At 47.0% G+C, this 17950-nt stretch overlaps 1 protein-coding gene across 1 annotated transcript in view; it reads left to right on the top strand.

The window, feature by feature from the left end:
- LOC144695993 (amine sulfotransferase-like) overlaps positions 1–17950 on the top strand; it is a 54024-nt gene that overhangs the window by 28520 nt on the left and 7554 nt on the right. The window contains exons 3-5 of the mRNA XM_078567148.1: positions 3062–3261; positions 9910–10036; positions 13901–13995. Coding sequence (XP_078423274.1) covers positions 3062–3261; positions 9910–10036; positions 13901–13995 — 422 coding nt within the window. The remainder of the gene's footprint in view (positions 1–3061; positions 3262–9909; positions 10037–13900; positions 13996–17950) is intronic.

The following is a 17950-nucleotide window of genomic DNA, read 5'->3' as shown; positions in this document are numbered from 1 at the left end:
CCCTGCAGACTCTGCGGACCCTAGAAGACATCAGGGATCAGTGACCGACTGAGAATGTGGGAGTCGTGGACAATCCCTGGAAACCGAGCGCAGACCTACAGGATGCGTTTGTGGTGGTGGCACACCAGCTGTACATTGAGCGAATGGAATCCCTTGTGGTTGACGTAGTTCATTGCTTGTTATGGTGGAGATTTGAGCGCCACGTGAGTGCAGTCGATGGCACCCTGCACCTGTGGGAAACCAGAGATCTGGGCAAATCCAATCGTTCTTGCATCCTGGCTGTCCTGGTCCCTGGTGAAATGCACAAAGTTGTTTGCCTTCGCGAAGATGGCGTTCGTGACCTCCTGGATGCATTTGTGGGTGGAGGCTTGCGATATCCGACAGAGGTCACCTCTGGAGCCCTGAAAGGAGCCACTGGCGTAAAGATATAGTGCCACAGTCACTTTCACGGCCACTGGCAGTGGGTGCCCTCCATGTCCAGTGGCGCCAAATCTGCAGCAGTTGGCAGATATGACCGACCAGTTCCCTAGACATGTGCGCTCTTCAGTGACACTGGTTGTCAGTTACCTGCAGGATGACAGGTGGTGTCTACAGAGCCTGGGTCTAGCTAGGCACCGACCAGCAACAGCCCCTTGTGTCTCTTCAGCGACATGTGTGGGAGCCCCAGCTGCCCTTTCTTCCTGAGGCTGCTGCTCCTCTCTCTGCGCAACCAGGCACCTCCGTCACTCTCTTCTCTGTCGTATCTGCTTCCCGTACACCATGAGGCATACAGCTAGGTCGCCAGGCTCCATGCTCCTGATGTACTCCTCCTGCAGGGTGAAAGAGAGAGACACGTTGGTTAGCTTGGATGTTCTAAGAACTTGGATGGCCAGAGTTTAGTGCACTGCATAGCTGCCCGAGACCCCACCCTCCTCTACCCCACTCCATCTGACCGACTGGCAACAGCTTTGCTCACTGGAATGCATGCTGTGCTCTCAACTCAGGCATTCTCCTAACCCACACTGCAATGCTGCACTGTTAGCTTGAACGATGGGGGAGGCTGGTCTAAACCAGAATGATGACTTTGCAAGTGGCTGAGAGCACTTCCACCAGTGGTTTCTTCATGGCCAGTTTCGCAAGGAGAATGCACAATGTGTGTAGTCATCAACTGTTCTGCAGTCCACTAAAACATTCCATTAGTTTGCAGTCTGTGTCTGTGGGGTGAAAAGTTCTGGAGTACTTGGTGGCACTTTTTTAAGTCTGCATTGCTTGAGTGGGCAGATAAGCTAGAGGCCCAACTCCAAGCATGTTAATGTGGCTGCATTTGAACTGTCTCGGCTATGGAGGAATGGTCGCGTTATACAAGGTTTCCCTGATATGTGGCTCTCCTCCATCCCGCATGTGCTTGTGCACTACCATCAACTGCAGGGTAGCCCTTGCACCCCACCCCCCCACTCGCCTTAATCGCAGTGTAGCCCTCGCACCCCCCCTCAACTCTCCTCAACTGCAGGGCTGCACTTGCCTCCGACTCCATCTCATGTCAACTACAGGGCAGCCCTTGCCTCCTTCCCAACTCGCCTCACCATTGAAGTACAACAGGCGGCCCTCACGAGTGCTGCACAACCTTACTGTGCTCTCACCTCTGAGTTCCCCTCAAAGTGCAACCTGCCAAGTGCATGCCTTATCTATGCTGTTGTGAAACATGTCGGTGTGCAATCACGCATCATGCTCACGATCCAGCATAGGGGAATGATTCTGGCAGGGTGGCCTTATAATGATAAGCAGATGTATTACAATGAGGTACCCAAAATCCGATGGTGGGGAACATGGCCCGCCAGTGACCGGCAGAGCGGACAATTGCAAACTGGTTTCATGAAGTCGTGAAACCGATTTTTGAACTTCTTGCAATGTAGCACACTTACATCACTGAACATGCCCGACGGCAATGGGCACGGAAAATTCTGCCCAGAGAGACAGAGACGGTGGGAAAGCAGGGAGAGAGAGAGACACGCACAGACAGAATAGGAAAGGAGAGGAAAGAGGCAGAGACAGTGGGAATGGAGAGAGAGCAAGAGAGAGAGAGTGGGAAAGGAAAGCAAGCAAAAAGTTGAGCTGGGTTTCAGGAGCACAGTGGGTGAGACAAGCTGTGCTACTCTGTTTGTTTGGGTGACTTAGTATTATCTAATTTCAACATACATAGTATTTCTGTTATATTCAGTGATGTCTATTTTCCAAGTGATTACAGCTGTGAACGCACTGTGCTGCACACGTATGGTACAGTGTTTCAACTTGTACACTGGTTTTTCTGGGCAAATGTCCGAAGGAACCTAACTTTTGCTTTAACATTGATTCCTATGGGAACCCATGATTCACTTAAAGTTGTTTCACTTAAAGTCATGTTTTTCTGAAAACCAGAAATTTAAGTGAGGACTTATTGCATGACATTTGAACAAGCAATTTGAACACCATTACATTTCAATCACTTAATAGTGGGCAGCCTGCACCCGGCACTTTCAGAGCAATGATACTTCCAAACTCACGATCACTACGATCTAGAAGGGCAAGGGCAGCAGACACATGGGAACACCACCACCTGTAAGTTCCCCTCCAAGCCACTCACCACCCTGACTTGGAAATATATCGCTGTTCCTTCACTATTGCTGGGTCAAAATCCTGGAACTCCCTCCCTCACACCACTGTGGGTGTACCTACACCACATGGACTGCAGCGGTTCAAGAAGGCAGCTCACGACCACCTTCTCAAGGGCAATTAGGGATGGGCAATAAATGCTGGCCTGGCCAGCAAAGCCCCCATCCCTTGAATGAATTTTAAAGTATTCTGACCTTCCTGCTTTGAGTGCATGTGTGCACCACTGCCCCAAAGCATGGGGCAGCCTCCCCTTGTAACCACAGAGTTGCTCTTTTTGTGATGATATTGCTATTAATAATGACGCTCACAGAAATCTTACTTATAAAGTCAAAAAGAAATTACATCATAGACTTGAATAAGAAGCTACCACACCACAAGGCACCACTTTCCAACCTGCTTTTTACTGGTAATTATGTTATATCCCCTGATTCAGGAACTTTTTGGATGCAGCAGATTGCAAGTCAGATTTTAAGCAGTGGCAATGATGCTAACAGAAAAGGCAAAAACCTCTATCATAAAGCCCCATGGATAGAGTATGCTGGATTCAAGCCAGGTTGGACTGACTATCAGCTGTTGACAACACACTTGAACTATCACATGGCTCCAAATTGTGTGAAGAATAAAATGATCAAGGTGTGTTTTAAACAAACTTTAAATAGAATTGCAACATAATAAGAGTTGTTGGATACATTGAAATTACATATTGTTGCCTGTAGCTGTATTGACCAATTTATTTTTCAGAAATAGTTACACCCTTTTAAAATTATTCAAATTATGTTCAAAAATACAGAAAAGAAACTCTGATCATATTGTTCTTATAAGGACAAGCACAGGCTTGTCCAACCTTTTCACTTAGGGGGCTACATTTCCAATTTTGCTCACTCAAGGGGCCCATGAGCAAATTTCAGGAAGATAAGGTTTGGCGCAACTTTAAACATGAATTTCAAAAACAAGTTGAGGCATCAAGAAAAGAAACAATTGCTGAGCAAAAATAAAGCAGTCATTGCAATAAATTGCTAAGTTAAAAAAGAGTAATTAATAAAAATGACCAGAGCATGAGGATGGGAGTGTGTGTGCCAGGCTCACTCCCAGTGTCACGGTGCTCATTCACTCACCCTCACCCACTGCGAGTAGGTGTGTCTATGTGTTGGTGTGTGGCGGTGACAGCAAGTGAGAAACCGAGATTGGGAGTAAAGCAGACACACATTCATTCTCTCACTCCCACATAGACACACTCAATCGCTCACATTCTTATTCCCATATGCACACACAACACACACAAACTCATTCACTCACACATGCCAGTCAGCCTCTTACCCAGGCTCTGTGACTTCTTATTCTGAGGCCTTGTAGCCAGCCTCTCCTCCCTAGGGCCCCCAGCAGCCTCGTCATCCCAGGGCCCCGTCACGCCTATTCCCCACCGGGCCCCCGCACTCTCGTGCCCGACCAGGCCCCAGCACTCTGATCTATCCCTGGGCCCTGGCCCTCTGATGCACCACAGGGCCCCGGCCCTCTGATCTGCCCCCAGCGCCCTGGCCCTCTGATCTGCCCCCTGGGCCCCGGCCCTCTTGTCCACCATCCCAGGGTCCCAGCACCCCCACCTCCCGCTGAAATAAAACCTCTTTCACCCCAGCAAACACACTGCAGCTGGTGTTTGCTGCTTTGCCAATTGCAGGTTGTTTCTCTCCCACATTTGCTGCTGCTATCAGCAGCAAACGTGGGAGAGGAACAGCCTGTGACTGGAGGAGCAGCGCCTTGCAGAATCTTTCGTTCTGTTTACATGTCTGACCGGCAGTTTGAAAACTAGTTCTGGGGGCCACATGGAATGGCTCCAGCGGCCACAATCCGGTTTGACAACCTGTTCTAGCAGTATATTAGTGATGCTTTTCATCAATGTGATATATTTTCTTCAAGAATAACTAAAAACCACAACTATCATACTAATGTGACTACTTCTAGGATGATCAATGTGACTTGTATGACCACAGTGATAAACAGCAGCCTCAACCTTGTCTTTGTGACTGGGCATTCACTCAGTGTGCCTGGTTTAGTTGCCGTGTAGAAATTTACAATGGGGTAGCTTTGGACATAGATTTTCCTTGCATATTTTAAAAGTTGAGGCATCCAACAGAGGGCGGTAGTGAGAAGTGATTGAGAAGCATTCTGGGAGAAGTCAGCGCAGTCACCACAACCCAGAAAGGGATCGAGGAGAACCCACTGTCAAAGAACGGAATATTGCACTGCTGCAGTGTTTCCATCCTTCCCTCCTCCTCAAACCAAAAAGAGAGGGAGAGGCAGTACCTTCAGGAGTGCACCAGTCCTGTGAGGGACACTCTTCCAAAAGCAGATTTTTAAAAAAGCTGCTGATTGGTGAGTAAATCCTGGTGAGTTTTTTTTTCAATCTATTAAAGTAATTAATTGCTTAATACTGAAGTAGGAGCTAAGAAATAAAAAAAATAGAGTAGTACTATACAAGTATAATTAGTTAAGAAACAAGGTTCCTAGCTAACAGAAATAAGGCCCCGAGCTAGCATTTTTTTTTAAGGGAGTAACTAGCTTAATTGAGAGGGACATCATGGCAGGAGAACTCAGATCCGTGATATGCTCCTCCTGCAGGATGTGGCAAATGAGGGACACTTCCAGTGTCCCTGGTGACCATGTATGCGGAAGGTGTGTCCAAATGCAGCTTCTAGCTAACCGGATTTCAGAGCTGGAGCTGCCGGTGGACTCATTGTGGAGCATCCGCGATGCTGAGCAAGTCATGGATAGCACGTTTAGTGAGGTGGTCACACCACAGGTGAAGATTACACAGGCAGAAAGGGAATGGGTGACCATCAGGAACAGTAAAAGACTCAGGAAGGTAGTGCAGGAGTCCCCTGTGGTCATCTCCCTCTCTAACAGATATACCGTTTTGGATATTGTTGCCGGGGGTGGGGGGGGGGGGGGGGGGTGGCCTCTCAGGGGAAAGCAACAACAGCCAAGTTCACGGCACCGTGGGTGGCTCTGCAGCTCAGAGGGGCCAGAGGAAAACAAGCGGTAGGGCTATAGTGATAGGGGATTCAACAGTTAGGGGCACAGGCAGACGCTTCTGTGGCCGCAAAAGTGGATCAAGGATGGTATGTTGCCTCCCTGGTGCCAGGGTCCAAGATGTCATGGAGTGGCTGCAGGACATTCTGGGGAGAGAAGGTAAACAGCCAGTGGTCATGGTACACATTGGTACCAACGACATAGGTAAACTAAAGGATGAGGACCTGCAAGCTCAGTACAGGAAGTTTGGAGATAAATTAAAATGCAGGACCTCAAATGTAGTAATCTCATGATTACTCCCAGTTCCACTTGCTAGCGAGAGCAGGAATAAGAGGATAGACCAAATGAACACGTGGCTAGAGAGATGGTGTAGCCGGGAGGGATTCAGATTCTTGAGGCATTGGGACCGGTTCTGGGGGAGGTGGGACCTGTACAAACCGGACGGGCTGCACCCAGGCAGAGCTGGGACCAGTGTCCTTGTGGGGGCTTTTGCTAGTTCTGTTGGGGAGTATTTAAACTAGTGTGGCAGGGGGATGGGATCCCAGGAGTAGGATCAGATAGGTCAGATTCAGATCAGAAAAATGGAGGTAGAACATTAGCTAGGGACGTCGTGATAGACATGGAGTTACAGGAGAAGCAAAGTTTAAAAAGTGTCCAGCAAGGGAAATTGACGGGGTTAAACTGTTTATACTTCAATGCAAGGAGTATGACAAACAAGATAGATGAGTTAAGGGCACAGGTAGACTCATGGCAGCAGGATGTCATTGCTATAACGGAGACCTTGCTAAAGGAGGGACAAAACTGGCAGCTTAATATCCCTGGTTATAGAGTCTTCAGACACGATGGAGTAGGAGATAAAAAAGGAGGGGGGGGCGGCGGTAGCACTAACGGTTAAAGAATAAATTCTAGTTGTGAGAAGGGATGATATACTAAATGGGTCAACAAACAAGGCTTTATGGATTGAGCTTAGAAATAAAAAAGGGGCAGTCACACTACTGGGAGTATACTATAGACCCCCAAATAGTGAAAGGGAGATAGAAGAACAAATATGTAGGCAATTGTCTGCTTGTAAGAACAAGAGGGCAATAATAGTAGGAGACTTCAACTATCCTAATATCAACTGGGATTCAAACAATATAAGGGGCACTGAGGGAGAAAAATTCATGCAGTGTGTCCAGGAATTTTTTTCAACCAATTAGTGACAAACCCAACGAGAGGAGATGCAATTCTAGACCTAGTCTTGGGGAACGAAGAAAGGCAAGTGGGTGAAGTGACAGTTGGCGACCATGTCGGGGACAGTGATCACAATTCAGTTAGATTTATCATTACCATGGAAAAGGACAGAGATAAAACAGGAGTAAAAGTCTTGAACTAGGGGAAGGCAAATTTTGCATAAATGAGAAGGGACTTGGCTGAGGTAGACTGGACAGCATTGCTGGAGGATAAAACAGTGGAAAACCAGTGGGAAGCATGAAAAAGCGAGATCCTAATTGTACAAAGTAGACATGTCCCCTACAAAAATAAGAGTGGTACTGCCAAATTTAGACCCCCCCGGTTGTCCAGAGGAATACAGGGGAAGATCAAACAGAAAAAGAAAGTGTACGATAGGCACAAAGAACTAAGCACTGCAGATAGCCTAGATGAATATAGGAAGTGCAGGGACAAAGTAAAAAAGGAAATCAAAGAGAGGGCATGAAAAAAGATTAGCAAGTAAAGTTAAAGATAACTCAAAGATGTTTTACCAATACATTAATGCTAAAAGGTTAGTTAAGGAAAAAGTGGAACCTATCAGAGATGAAGATGGAAACTTGTGTAGATGCAGAGGCTGTGGGAAGGGTTTTGAATGAATATTTTGTCTCCGTGTTTACAAAGGAAAGGGAGGATGTAGATACTAGTCCACTGCGAGATATTGGACGGGATAGTCATAAAGAGAGAGGAAGTACTCAAAGGGTTGAAATCCTTGAAAGTTGATAAGTCACCAGGGCCAGATGGATTGTTTCTGAGGCTGCTGAAGGAAGTCAGGGAGGAGATGGCAGATGCTCTTAGGCTGATTTTCCAATCTTCACTAGATACAGGGGAGGTACCGGAGGACTGGAGAAATGCAAATGTAGTTCCATTGTTTAAAAAGGGCTCAAAGGAAATGCCAAACAATTATAGGCCAGTTAGTCTTACATAAGTGGTGAGCAAATTAGTAGAATCAATCCTGAGAGATAGGATTAACTGTCATGTGGAAAGACATGGACTAGTCAGGGATGGTCAGCATGGATTTGTTAAAGGAAGGTCTTGCCGCACAAATTTGATTGAATTCTTTGAGGAAGTGACAAGAAGGGTTGATGAAGGTAGTGCAGTGGATGTTGTGTACGTGGATCTTAGCAAGGCATTTGACAAGGTCCCACGTGGCAGATTGGTCAGGAAAGTAGAAGCCCATGGGATTCAGGGTAATGTGGCAAACTGGATAAAAGGTTGGCTTTGTAATAGGAAACAAAGGGTAATGGTCGATGGATGCCCTTGCGAATGGAAAGTTGTCTCAAATGGTGTTCCACAGGGCTTGATGTTGGGACCCTTGCTGTTTGTATTATATACTAACGATTTGGACGTGAACATGGGAGCACGATTGGGAAATTTGCAGATGACACAAAGATTGGCTGAGTAGTGAATAGTGTAGAGGATAGCCATAATCTCCAAAACGATAGAGATGGGTTGGTGGAGTGGGCGGTAAAGTGGCAGATGGATTTTAACATAGAGAAGTGTGAGGTCATACATTTAGGGAGGTCAAACAGTTACAGGGATTACACAATAAATGGGAATATACTAAGAGGGGTAGATGAAGTGAGGGATCTTGGCGTACAAGTATACAGGTCCCTGAAGGCAGCAGTTCAAGTAGACAAGGTTGTAAAGAAGGCATATAGAATGCTCTCCTTCATTGGCAGAGGTATAGAATATAAAAGTAAGGATATAATGTTGGAATTGCATAAAACACTGGTGAGGCCACAACTGGAGTATTGTGTGCAGTTCTGGTCACCACATTACAGGAAGGACGTAATAGCTCTGGAGAGAGTGCAGAGGAGGTTTACAAGAATGTTGCCAGGGTTAGAAAAGTATAGCTACAAGGAGAGATTGGATAGGTTGGGGTTATTTTCCTTAGAACAAAGAAGGCTGAGAAGTGACTTGATTGAGGTGTACAAAATTATGAGGGGAATAGATAGAGTTGACAGGATAAAATTGTTTCTCTTGGTGGAGAATTCTAGAACCAGGGGACATAGATTCAAGATAAGTGGCAAAAGGTGTAGGGGGACATGAGGAAGAACTTTTTTACGCAGAGGGTAGTGGGTGTCTGGAATTCACTGCCCAAGTTGGTGGTAGAGGCAGAAACTCCAAACTCTTAAAGTACCTGGATCTGCACCTTAAGTGCTGTAAGCTGCAAGGCTATGGGCCGTGTGCAGGAAGGTGGGATTAGAAAGGGCACCTGGGTGTCCTTGGGCTGGCATGGACAAAATGGGCTGAATGGCCTCTTTATGTGCTGTAACTTTTCTATGGTTCTAATTGACGGAACATCTTATAAATCATGAAATAAATTGGGCAACATATGTGAATAGGCAGCAAAAAGCTATGAAGCTGATGATATTTTTGTCAGAGGTCCAAGTTATGAGGAAAGATTGGGGATACTTGTCTTTTTCATCCTGGAAAAGAGTTTTTAAGTGTTTATCTTACAGAGGAATATAACAGTCAAGGAAATGGAGGTGGTAAATCCTGAAAGTTAATTTGAATGAAATTGGGAAATAAAATTAGATAACAGGAAGTTTTTTTCATACAAAGGTAGAAAATCATGAAAAACAAGAATGGAAATCAGTTAGGTGCTTTCAGCAGGGTCAGGAATCAATAAAGTCTTTCTGGCTGGGTGAATTAAAACGCCCTTCCTAGTCCATATATACCTTGTGATATTGGGAATGGATTCAATGTTTTTTCTTACTTTCATAGGCCTGACTGTAATCCCCTATACAAGATGACATTTCTATAAGATAGGAGGTAGTTAGTTATACATTCTGTAAAGTAATAGACAAATCAGTTAAGAGATGAAAAAGGAGAGAGATAGAGAATCAAAATAGCAGGGATGAAACAAGCACGCAGAAAACATTGAGAAAAATAGGTCAGACAACTAAATTGTTTGGGCCGTTATTGCCCAGTATAGGTAGAAATAAATCCACAGCAGCTGGCAACTGACTTTGTTGTTCTTGTATTTATTTCCCAATCCAGATCATTTATGTTGCCAGAAATCCCAAGGATGTGATTGTGTCATCATACCATTATCACAAATACAGTAATTTCTTGAAGAAACCAAAGGATTTTCAGAACTTTCTGGAGCAATTTGTTGAAGGAAACGGTAAGCTTTTTAAAGTTTTACTCAATTTTTATCAAAAACATTGTGTTAGTACTTTGTTTTGAACTGTCAAATTATTTAAGATTCTTTGAGCTAGAAAGCCAGTGGCAGAAGCCAAAAACTCTCAGAATGGCCTGCGCAGAACTTCAGGCTGCTTCAGATGTGGTCCCACTCAGCTCTGCATAAAGGGAAGAGGATGCATGTGTGCGCCAGAAGCCTCCCAACTTGTTAGATCATGATGTCAAACAGTTATTCCAGTTGACCTAAGCCACGTTTTTGAAGCTTGGACCACGCAGGTCCATTGAGTGCATGCACTATTTACACACTGCTTAACGTTTGTTTAAAGGGTCAACCAACAACATGGCTGCAACAGGTATGGGGGCTCTAGATGCAATGGTTGGGATTTTAATGGCTCTAGATGCAATGGTTGGGATTTTAATGGCACTGGATAGGTCCCCATATCTAGACCAAATGCAAATTCCGAGGCAATACAGTTGGACAGTGGGAACATGGCTGCAATGTTCCTGATGGCGGCCATTTAATTGGCCGTCACTTGGGCCCATTGGCTAATTAAGTAAAGTGGGCTGGCTCTTCAGGCTGTCAGCCCAAGGGAGGTAGGTAGGGAGGCCTTGGCGATCAGAGGAGCAAACCTCCAGAGATGTTGGCCGGGCCACGATGGGTGGCCGTTGCCATAAGGCAACCCTCCTTGAGCCATGGAACCTCCGAATGCGATGCACCCGCTGCCCTGATGAGAAGCGGGTGGGAGGTGGTGGTGTAGTGATATTGTCAGTGGACCAGTAATCCAGAGACCCAGGGTAATGCTCTGGGGACCTGGGTTCAAATCCCACCATGGCAGATGGTGGAATTTGAATTCAACGTAAAAAAACTCTGAAATTAAAAGTCTGATGATAACCATGAAACCCATCTGGTTCACTAATGCCTCTTTAGGAAATCTGTCTACATTTGACTCCAGACCCACAGCCTTCTGAAATGGCCTAGTAAACCACTCAGTTATATCAATCCACTAAAGAGTCAATAATAAGGAATAAAACCAGATGGACTACCTGGCATTGGGCATTGGCACTGGAAACAACAATGGCAAGCTCAGTCCTGTTAGCAGTATCAAAGGTAAATAATTGGCCAATTTTGTGGGTGAATTAAACATTTAAACTATTGTTACAGCCTGTGGAGACATGGGGCTAGAATTAACTGCACATTCCTTCTACCTCGGACCGTAATATAAGACCATCCCCAACAAAAGAGTTTCTAACCATCACCCCTTGACATTCAATAGCATTACCATCATTGAACCCCCCCCAATAACAATATCCTGGGGGTTAACATTGACCAGAAACTGAACTGGACTAGCCATATAAATACTGTGGCTACAAGAGCAGGTCAGAGGCTAGGAATCCTGCAGCGAGTAACTCACCTGACTCCCCAAAACGTGTCCACCATCGACAAGGCACAAGTCAGGAATGTGATGAACTCTCAAGAAGCTTAACACCATCCAGGACAAAGCAGCCTGCTTGATTGGCACCCATCCACAAAAATTCACTCCCTCCACCACCGATGCACCGTGGCAGCAGTGTGTACCATCTGCAAGATGCACTGCAAGAACTCACCAAGGCTCCTTAGTAGCACCTTCCAAACCCACGATCACTACCATGTAGAAGGACAAGAGCAGAAGACACATGGGAACACCACCACCTGGAAGTTCCCCTCCAAGCCACTCACCATCATGGCTTGGAAATATATTGCCCTTCCTTCACTGTCACTGGGTCAAAATCCTGGAACTCCCTCCCTAATAGCACTGTGGGTGTACCTACACCAAATGGGCTGCAGCTGTTCTTTATAGCTTTATCAAACTACATATCCAGTTATACAAGCAAAAATGAACTCTTCACCCATATGCATTCTCTTAGTGCTTGGCCTGCAGGTCCCCTTGCCTGGTCTGGTGCTCCTACACAGTACCTTTCCAGTGACTGAATGAAGCATGAATGGTGGGCGACAGCTGACTTTCAGTTGGAAAGACTGCAGACAACTTTGCAGACAGCCTCGAGTAGTTCTGGACCTTGAGGGCACAACTTCGGATTGCAGCACCTTGCATGGGTAACAGCAATCTGGATTGACTGATGACAGACAACACTGAAGTACTGGCAATGGTATTACCATCACTGAATTCCCTAGCATCAACATCGTATCACCACAGACCGTAAATTTAACTAGACCAGCCATATAAATACTGTGGCTACAAAAGCAGGTCAAAGGCTGGGTATTCTGCGGTGAATAACTGATCTCCTGATTCCCAGAACTTGTTCACCATCTACAAGGCACAAGTTAGGGTTGTGATGAAATACTATCCACTAGTCTGGAAGAATGCAGCTCTAATTTCAATAAGCTTGACACCATCCAGGACAAAGCACCCCATCCACGACCATCAACATTCATTCCCTCCACCATTGGCACATAGCAGAAACAGTGTATACCATCTACAAGATGCACAGCTGCAAAAAGCTATGGCTCCTTCCAAACCTACAGTCTACCACGTTAAAGTATAAGGACAACAGATGCAAGGGAACACCACCACATGCAAGTTCCCGTCTATGCCACACACCATCCTGACTTGGAACTATATCTCTATTCCTTCGCTGTTGCTGGGTCAAAATCCTGGAACTCCCCCTCTAATAGCACTGTGGGTGTACCAACATGGAGTGCTGTGGTTCAAGAAGGCAGCTCACCACCACCTTCTCGGGCAATTAGGGATGGGCAATAAATGCTGCCCCTCTCTGTGATGCTCAAATCCCATGAACAAATAAAAAAAGGAACAGTGATAGGAACAATATTACCGTCATCCTGAGAGAGCCTAGCAGGTTCATGCTCCATGCATTACTGTCACTCCCTTGGGTCATTGCCTCAGCAAAGCTAGTAATCTGTTGGAGGATCGATTGCTACAGTGATGTTGGAGCTTGCACACCCCTTTGAACAATGAGATCAACAGCCATGATGGCAGCAATCATAGATCCTATGACCTCCATCAGAGCTTCCACCGATGGCTTCCATTTGTGTTGCAACGAAAGCTGATGTCAGCCACCAGACACTGTGTCACGGGTGGGTCTGCAAGAGCTATCATAGGGTTAGCCTCCATGGTGGAAAGACTGGATACCAAGCTCTGAACGATGACTTGTGTCGCATTGTAGCTGGACTGATCTATGCTCCTTGACAATAACAAGATACTGTCTGGCAAACATGGCAGTGCATCATGCATCACAATGTTCATGTTCATCAGCTTCCTCCTGCATGTCGTCTCATCAAAGTCTCACCTGAGCCCCCTGTAGCAGAAAGCATCTGTGACTTTGCCACCTGGTGAGCTGGCATACAAGCTATTCTTTTGCCTCTGGCCTCATTGCTGCCCACTCTTGCCCTGTGGTTCACCATATGGAGATCCCAATTCTGTGTGACTTTTCAGGCTATGCACAGTGACAGTAGCTGAGCTGAGTGTCATATCAAGGTACGGTACTGCTTCATCAGTGCTGTGGTGTGGCACTCGCCCTTCAGTGCACACATGTATAGCTTGAATCCTAAATTTCAAAAGTCATGGAAATTTGCAGTGTCTTTGTGGTGTGCTGTGGGGCACAATCTAAATCAAATGTACTCTGGGTGCCGCATATTAATATGCGGTTTAGGAAAAGTAACACATGCACAAACAAAGAGCCATTTTGTTTTTTGTACATGTATGCTTACAACTTAAAGGAACAGGTAAATCAACATTTGAAACGGTTATAGATTGGAACAAATGTCGAAACTTGCTTCTTTGCAGCAAAGGCTCTCTATAGCACTGTTTACTCATCATACTTGTCTTTTAAGTGTTTTATGGATCGTGGTTTCACCATATCAGAGACTGGTACAGCCATAAAGATGAACTCAACATCTTGTTTGTGACATTTGAGGATATGAAGAAAGTAAGTGATATTTATCTATAACTAAAGATGCTTGAATAAATCATGAATTATGTGGACCTGAAACTATTACAAATCAGGCAGAATATTAAATCTTCTGTGTCTAGTGGTTTATATGAATTATAATGATGTTTACTTTGGTTCTTCGAACCAAAACTTTGGCCTGAATTTTTCCCTCATTGGGTGCGCGCGATCAACGAGCCCCCGACCGCCAATTAATGGCCAGTCAGCGTGAAACGCATTCTGAAAAGCTCAGTGCTGCCGGTTTGGGGACGGGAAGAGGGCTGGGGACAATATCATCACGGGCGAACGCTACGAGAGAGCTCCCTGAAGGGAGACAGCTACCTCCGGGAGCTGAAGACCTACAAATAATAAAATAAAGCACTAAAAAGCTGCAAAATTTGTCCATGCATCACAATCAAGAGCCTGAAAGCATACTTCATAAAATTGCTGTCCCCAGATATTTCTTTTTATTTTATTTCCTAATGGAGATTTCACCTCGCCTTTGGGCTTTAATGAAAAATGTATAGGCTGCCTGGCTGATATCATGCTGGCTATCCAATTAAGGCCCACCCAGCGTGAAACACATCTTCCCAATGGTCAGGAAGGGCTGGGTGGATCGGGGGCCTGTTGGGCGCCGGGTCTAACAGTGGCCAGGTGGGTGATTTAAAAACGGCACAGGCAGCTCCTTTGAAGGATGCCAGGGAATGCTGAAGACCAAAGCTATAGCTTCAACTACCGCTGGAGACGTCAGGCATGTGGGCAGGTCGGATGGGCACTCAGCCCTGCAGCTTTCAGACGAGTGCCTCGTGGTCCTCCAGGAGGAGGTTGCTACCGGGAGGGACACCCTCGTCCCCAGAAATGGAAGGAGGAGGCCACCACACCTGACAAAAAAAGCTTGGGAGGAGGTCAGTAGCCATGACGTTGTGCGGTGCACATAGGTGCAGTGCCGCAAAAGGTTCATCGACCTGCTGCGCTCGGGAAGGATGAGTACTGTGTTGGCATGGATCAGTGTGGTGAAATGTTAAAGGCTGGCAACACCCTTCGTGGAACTCAGGTGTGTTAGAGCCTTAGTGCCAACTGTTAATGACACCAGAGCAAACCAAGAGGGTGAGCCCTGGATGCTTGGACTGAGTGCCTTGTGGCGCGAGGGCCACAATTCGGATGTGCCTTGCAAGGTGTTCTTCAGGTGGGGTTGGCCAGGCTGCAATGGCACTGCAGGGTAGAGAGTGGACTAATCAACACTCCTCTGTCCTTTCAGGATAATATGAGCCATAACACAGACAGGCAGAGGTTCCCCAAACCTCCTGATCCTTACAAGGTTTGAGCAAGATGCCTTGGAGCTGGAGAGGTGCCACACACCTTTGTCAGCTGGTTGTGGAGTAGCTGGGGTGTCAGACGAAGGTAAGAGTGCAGTGCACAGGGGTGAATGTGCAAACATTCTTGTGTAGTCTCTTAATTAATGGGAGCCTCAAACCTGGAGTTCCTATTGACCATTGAAAGATGATGGGTGATGTAATCTCCATTGTCTCACCAGGGTGCCTGGCATGCACAGTGACAGTGTGATGACTTGAACAAATGACATGTGGTTGTTGTTCTCCCTGAGGCTCACCAGCAGGCACTCGCTCGCAGGACCCTGATGAGCTACCCCTAACGCCAGCGGACCGCTGGGCTTCAGCTGCACCTGCGTCGCACCTGCTCTCTGAACCAGGCACCAGCGCAGATACCAGCACCTCCAGTGGGTGTTAGATCTTTGGCTAGAACATCGGAGAACAACGATGAGGGCACTTCACACTCGCTTGAGGAGTAGGCGGAGGCAGAGAGTGCCCAGGGCACTGGCAATGGGAGGACTGGAGAACAGGACAATGCTGAGTCAAAGGCAGATGATGAGCCTCTGGAGTCGTCCACTATGCAGCAGATGCTGGATGTCCAGCGTGATGTGTGGGAAGATCTAGCAGAGATCCATGAGGGTTTGCGTGCCATGATCTCTGTTGTGGAGGAGTCCATGTGGAGCATAAGCACTGCGTTGACCCTCATGACTGAATGCACTGCCTCCTCCATTGAGAGAGTGGTGACTCTCATGGACAGGCTCCTCCAGGAATTCAATCAGGGGTTCCTGGGGTTGCGCAAGCCCTCCCACAGGCAATGACCTCAGGTGGTCAGTGCCAGTGTGGGAAATGGATGAGGCACTCAGTATCCCAGCTAGGTGCCCGTCCATCAATGGTGAGCAGGGAGGTCCAGAGTGACCTCATGTTGGCGCATGACCTGCTTGTCGTCTCTGCGGGCTCCTCTCGGGGCACTCTGGATGACAGCCACAGCTCCTCCACCTTTCTGCCAGTGAGCGTGGCATCTGATGAGGCTCAGATGACTGGGAAGATGCCAGCCGTGGCACTGGCCGCTCCCTCCCAGGTGGGGCCAGCACAGTCTCCACTGCCAGAGGACGACTGCCAAGGTCATCAAGGCCAACAAGACACTAGAGTCAGCAGGCTACCTCCAGTGCTGCTGCCAGCAAGGTTGGGCAGGGGGCACCAAGATGTGACAGAAGCTGTGTTCAGGTGGGTAATGACATTTATTTATTTCCTTATGGAAGTTTAAGGCACCAGGAGCACAAGACGGATTGGTCACGGGTTATCTTCTGTTCTGTAATGTTTTGTTTCTGTTTATTGGTACGGAAATGAACCCCAGAGAAGGTTATGTTAATTTGTTTTGATTGTGAAAATTACATAAATTTTGTTTTTATCGTAATGGCCTAAGTCTGCTTCACTTTTTTTTGGTGCAGGGTACGCCAGTATGTAATGCTGGACGTGAGTGGCTTTAAACTTTATTGCACAGGCACTGAGTGGACTTTGGGTTCAAATGAAAGGGTAATTTCAGATATCCTGGATGGATGTGGCAGCCCTGGCATGAGGTGGGAATAGTTCTTTGGCATCCTAGCTGAAGGAGCGTTGGATCAAGGTGTCCCTGCCTCCCTGAAGGATACAGAGGTCTGCCTCCACGCCCTCAGTGTTCTCCTCACTGTGCTCCTCTTCTGACTCACTACTGGATTCTTCGTCTGTGATCTGTGGAGCTACCTCAAGATACTCTTCCTCAAGTGGGTTCCCCCTTGCCAGTGCCAGGTTGTGGAGAGCGCAGCATGCAACCACGATCAGTGACACCCGCTCTGGGGAGTATTGTCATGCTCCCCCTGAACGGTCCAGGCATCAGAAGCGCACCTTCAGAAGACCTATGATCCTCTCTATCACTGCCCTTATGGAGGCATGACTCCTATTATAACACTGCTCTGCCTCTGTTCTTGGGTGGCAGAGAGGCGTCACAAGCCACTTTTTCAACGGATAGCCCTTGTCACCCAGCAGCCATCCATCCATTCGGGCTGGAGGACTGAATAGCCTTGGCACCTGGGAATGTCCCAGGATATAAGTGTCAGGGTACCTTGCACAGACTTACAGAATCTGCGTCCTGTGGTCACGCACTATCTGAACGTTTGAGTGGAATCCCTTCCTGTTGATGAAAGCACCCTGCTAACCCACTGGCACCTTGATGGCCATATGTGTGCATTCAATTGCACCCTGGATGTGGGGGAACCCAGCAATCGCTGCAAACCCTCTGGACTGCTCTACTGGTTGGCCTCGTCTGTAAGGAAATAAATAAATGTCATTACCCACCTGAACAGAGCTTCTGTCACCAGCTTGACGCAACTGTGGACAGCTATATGGGACACTCCACAAAGAACCCTACCCACCCCTGAAAAGAGCCAGAGGCATAGAAGTTGAGGGCCACTGCAACTTTCAGAGCCACTAGCATGGGGTTTCCGCCCACACAGTTGGAGGTGATCTCAGGGCCAATCATATGATAAACGGAGGTCACAGTCTGCCTGGAGAGGTGGAGCCTTCTTCGGCATTGCACCTCGGACATATTGAGGTAGCTGCATTGCTGCCTGTAAACCCTGGCAGCAGGATAG

Source organism: Cetorhinus maximus, chromosome 21 (assembly GCF_964194155.1).
Source record: "Cetorhinus maximus chromosome 21, sCetMax3.hap1.1, whole genome shotgun sequence".
Lineage (NCBI taxonomy): Eukaryota > Metazoa > Chordata > Chondrichthyes > Lamniformes > Cetorhinidae > Cetorhinus > Cetorhinus maximus.
This window is presented reverse-complemented; position numbering and strand designations above follow the sequence as displayed.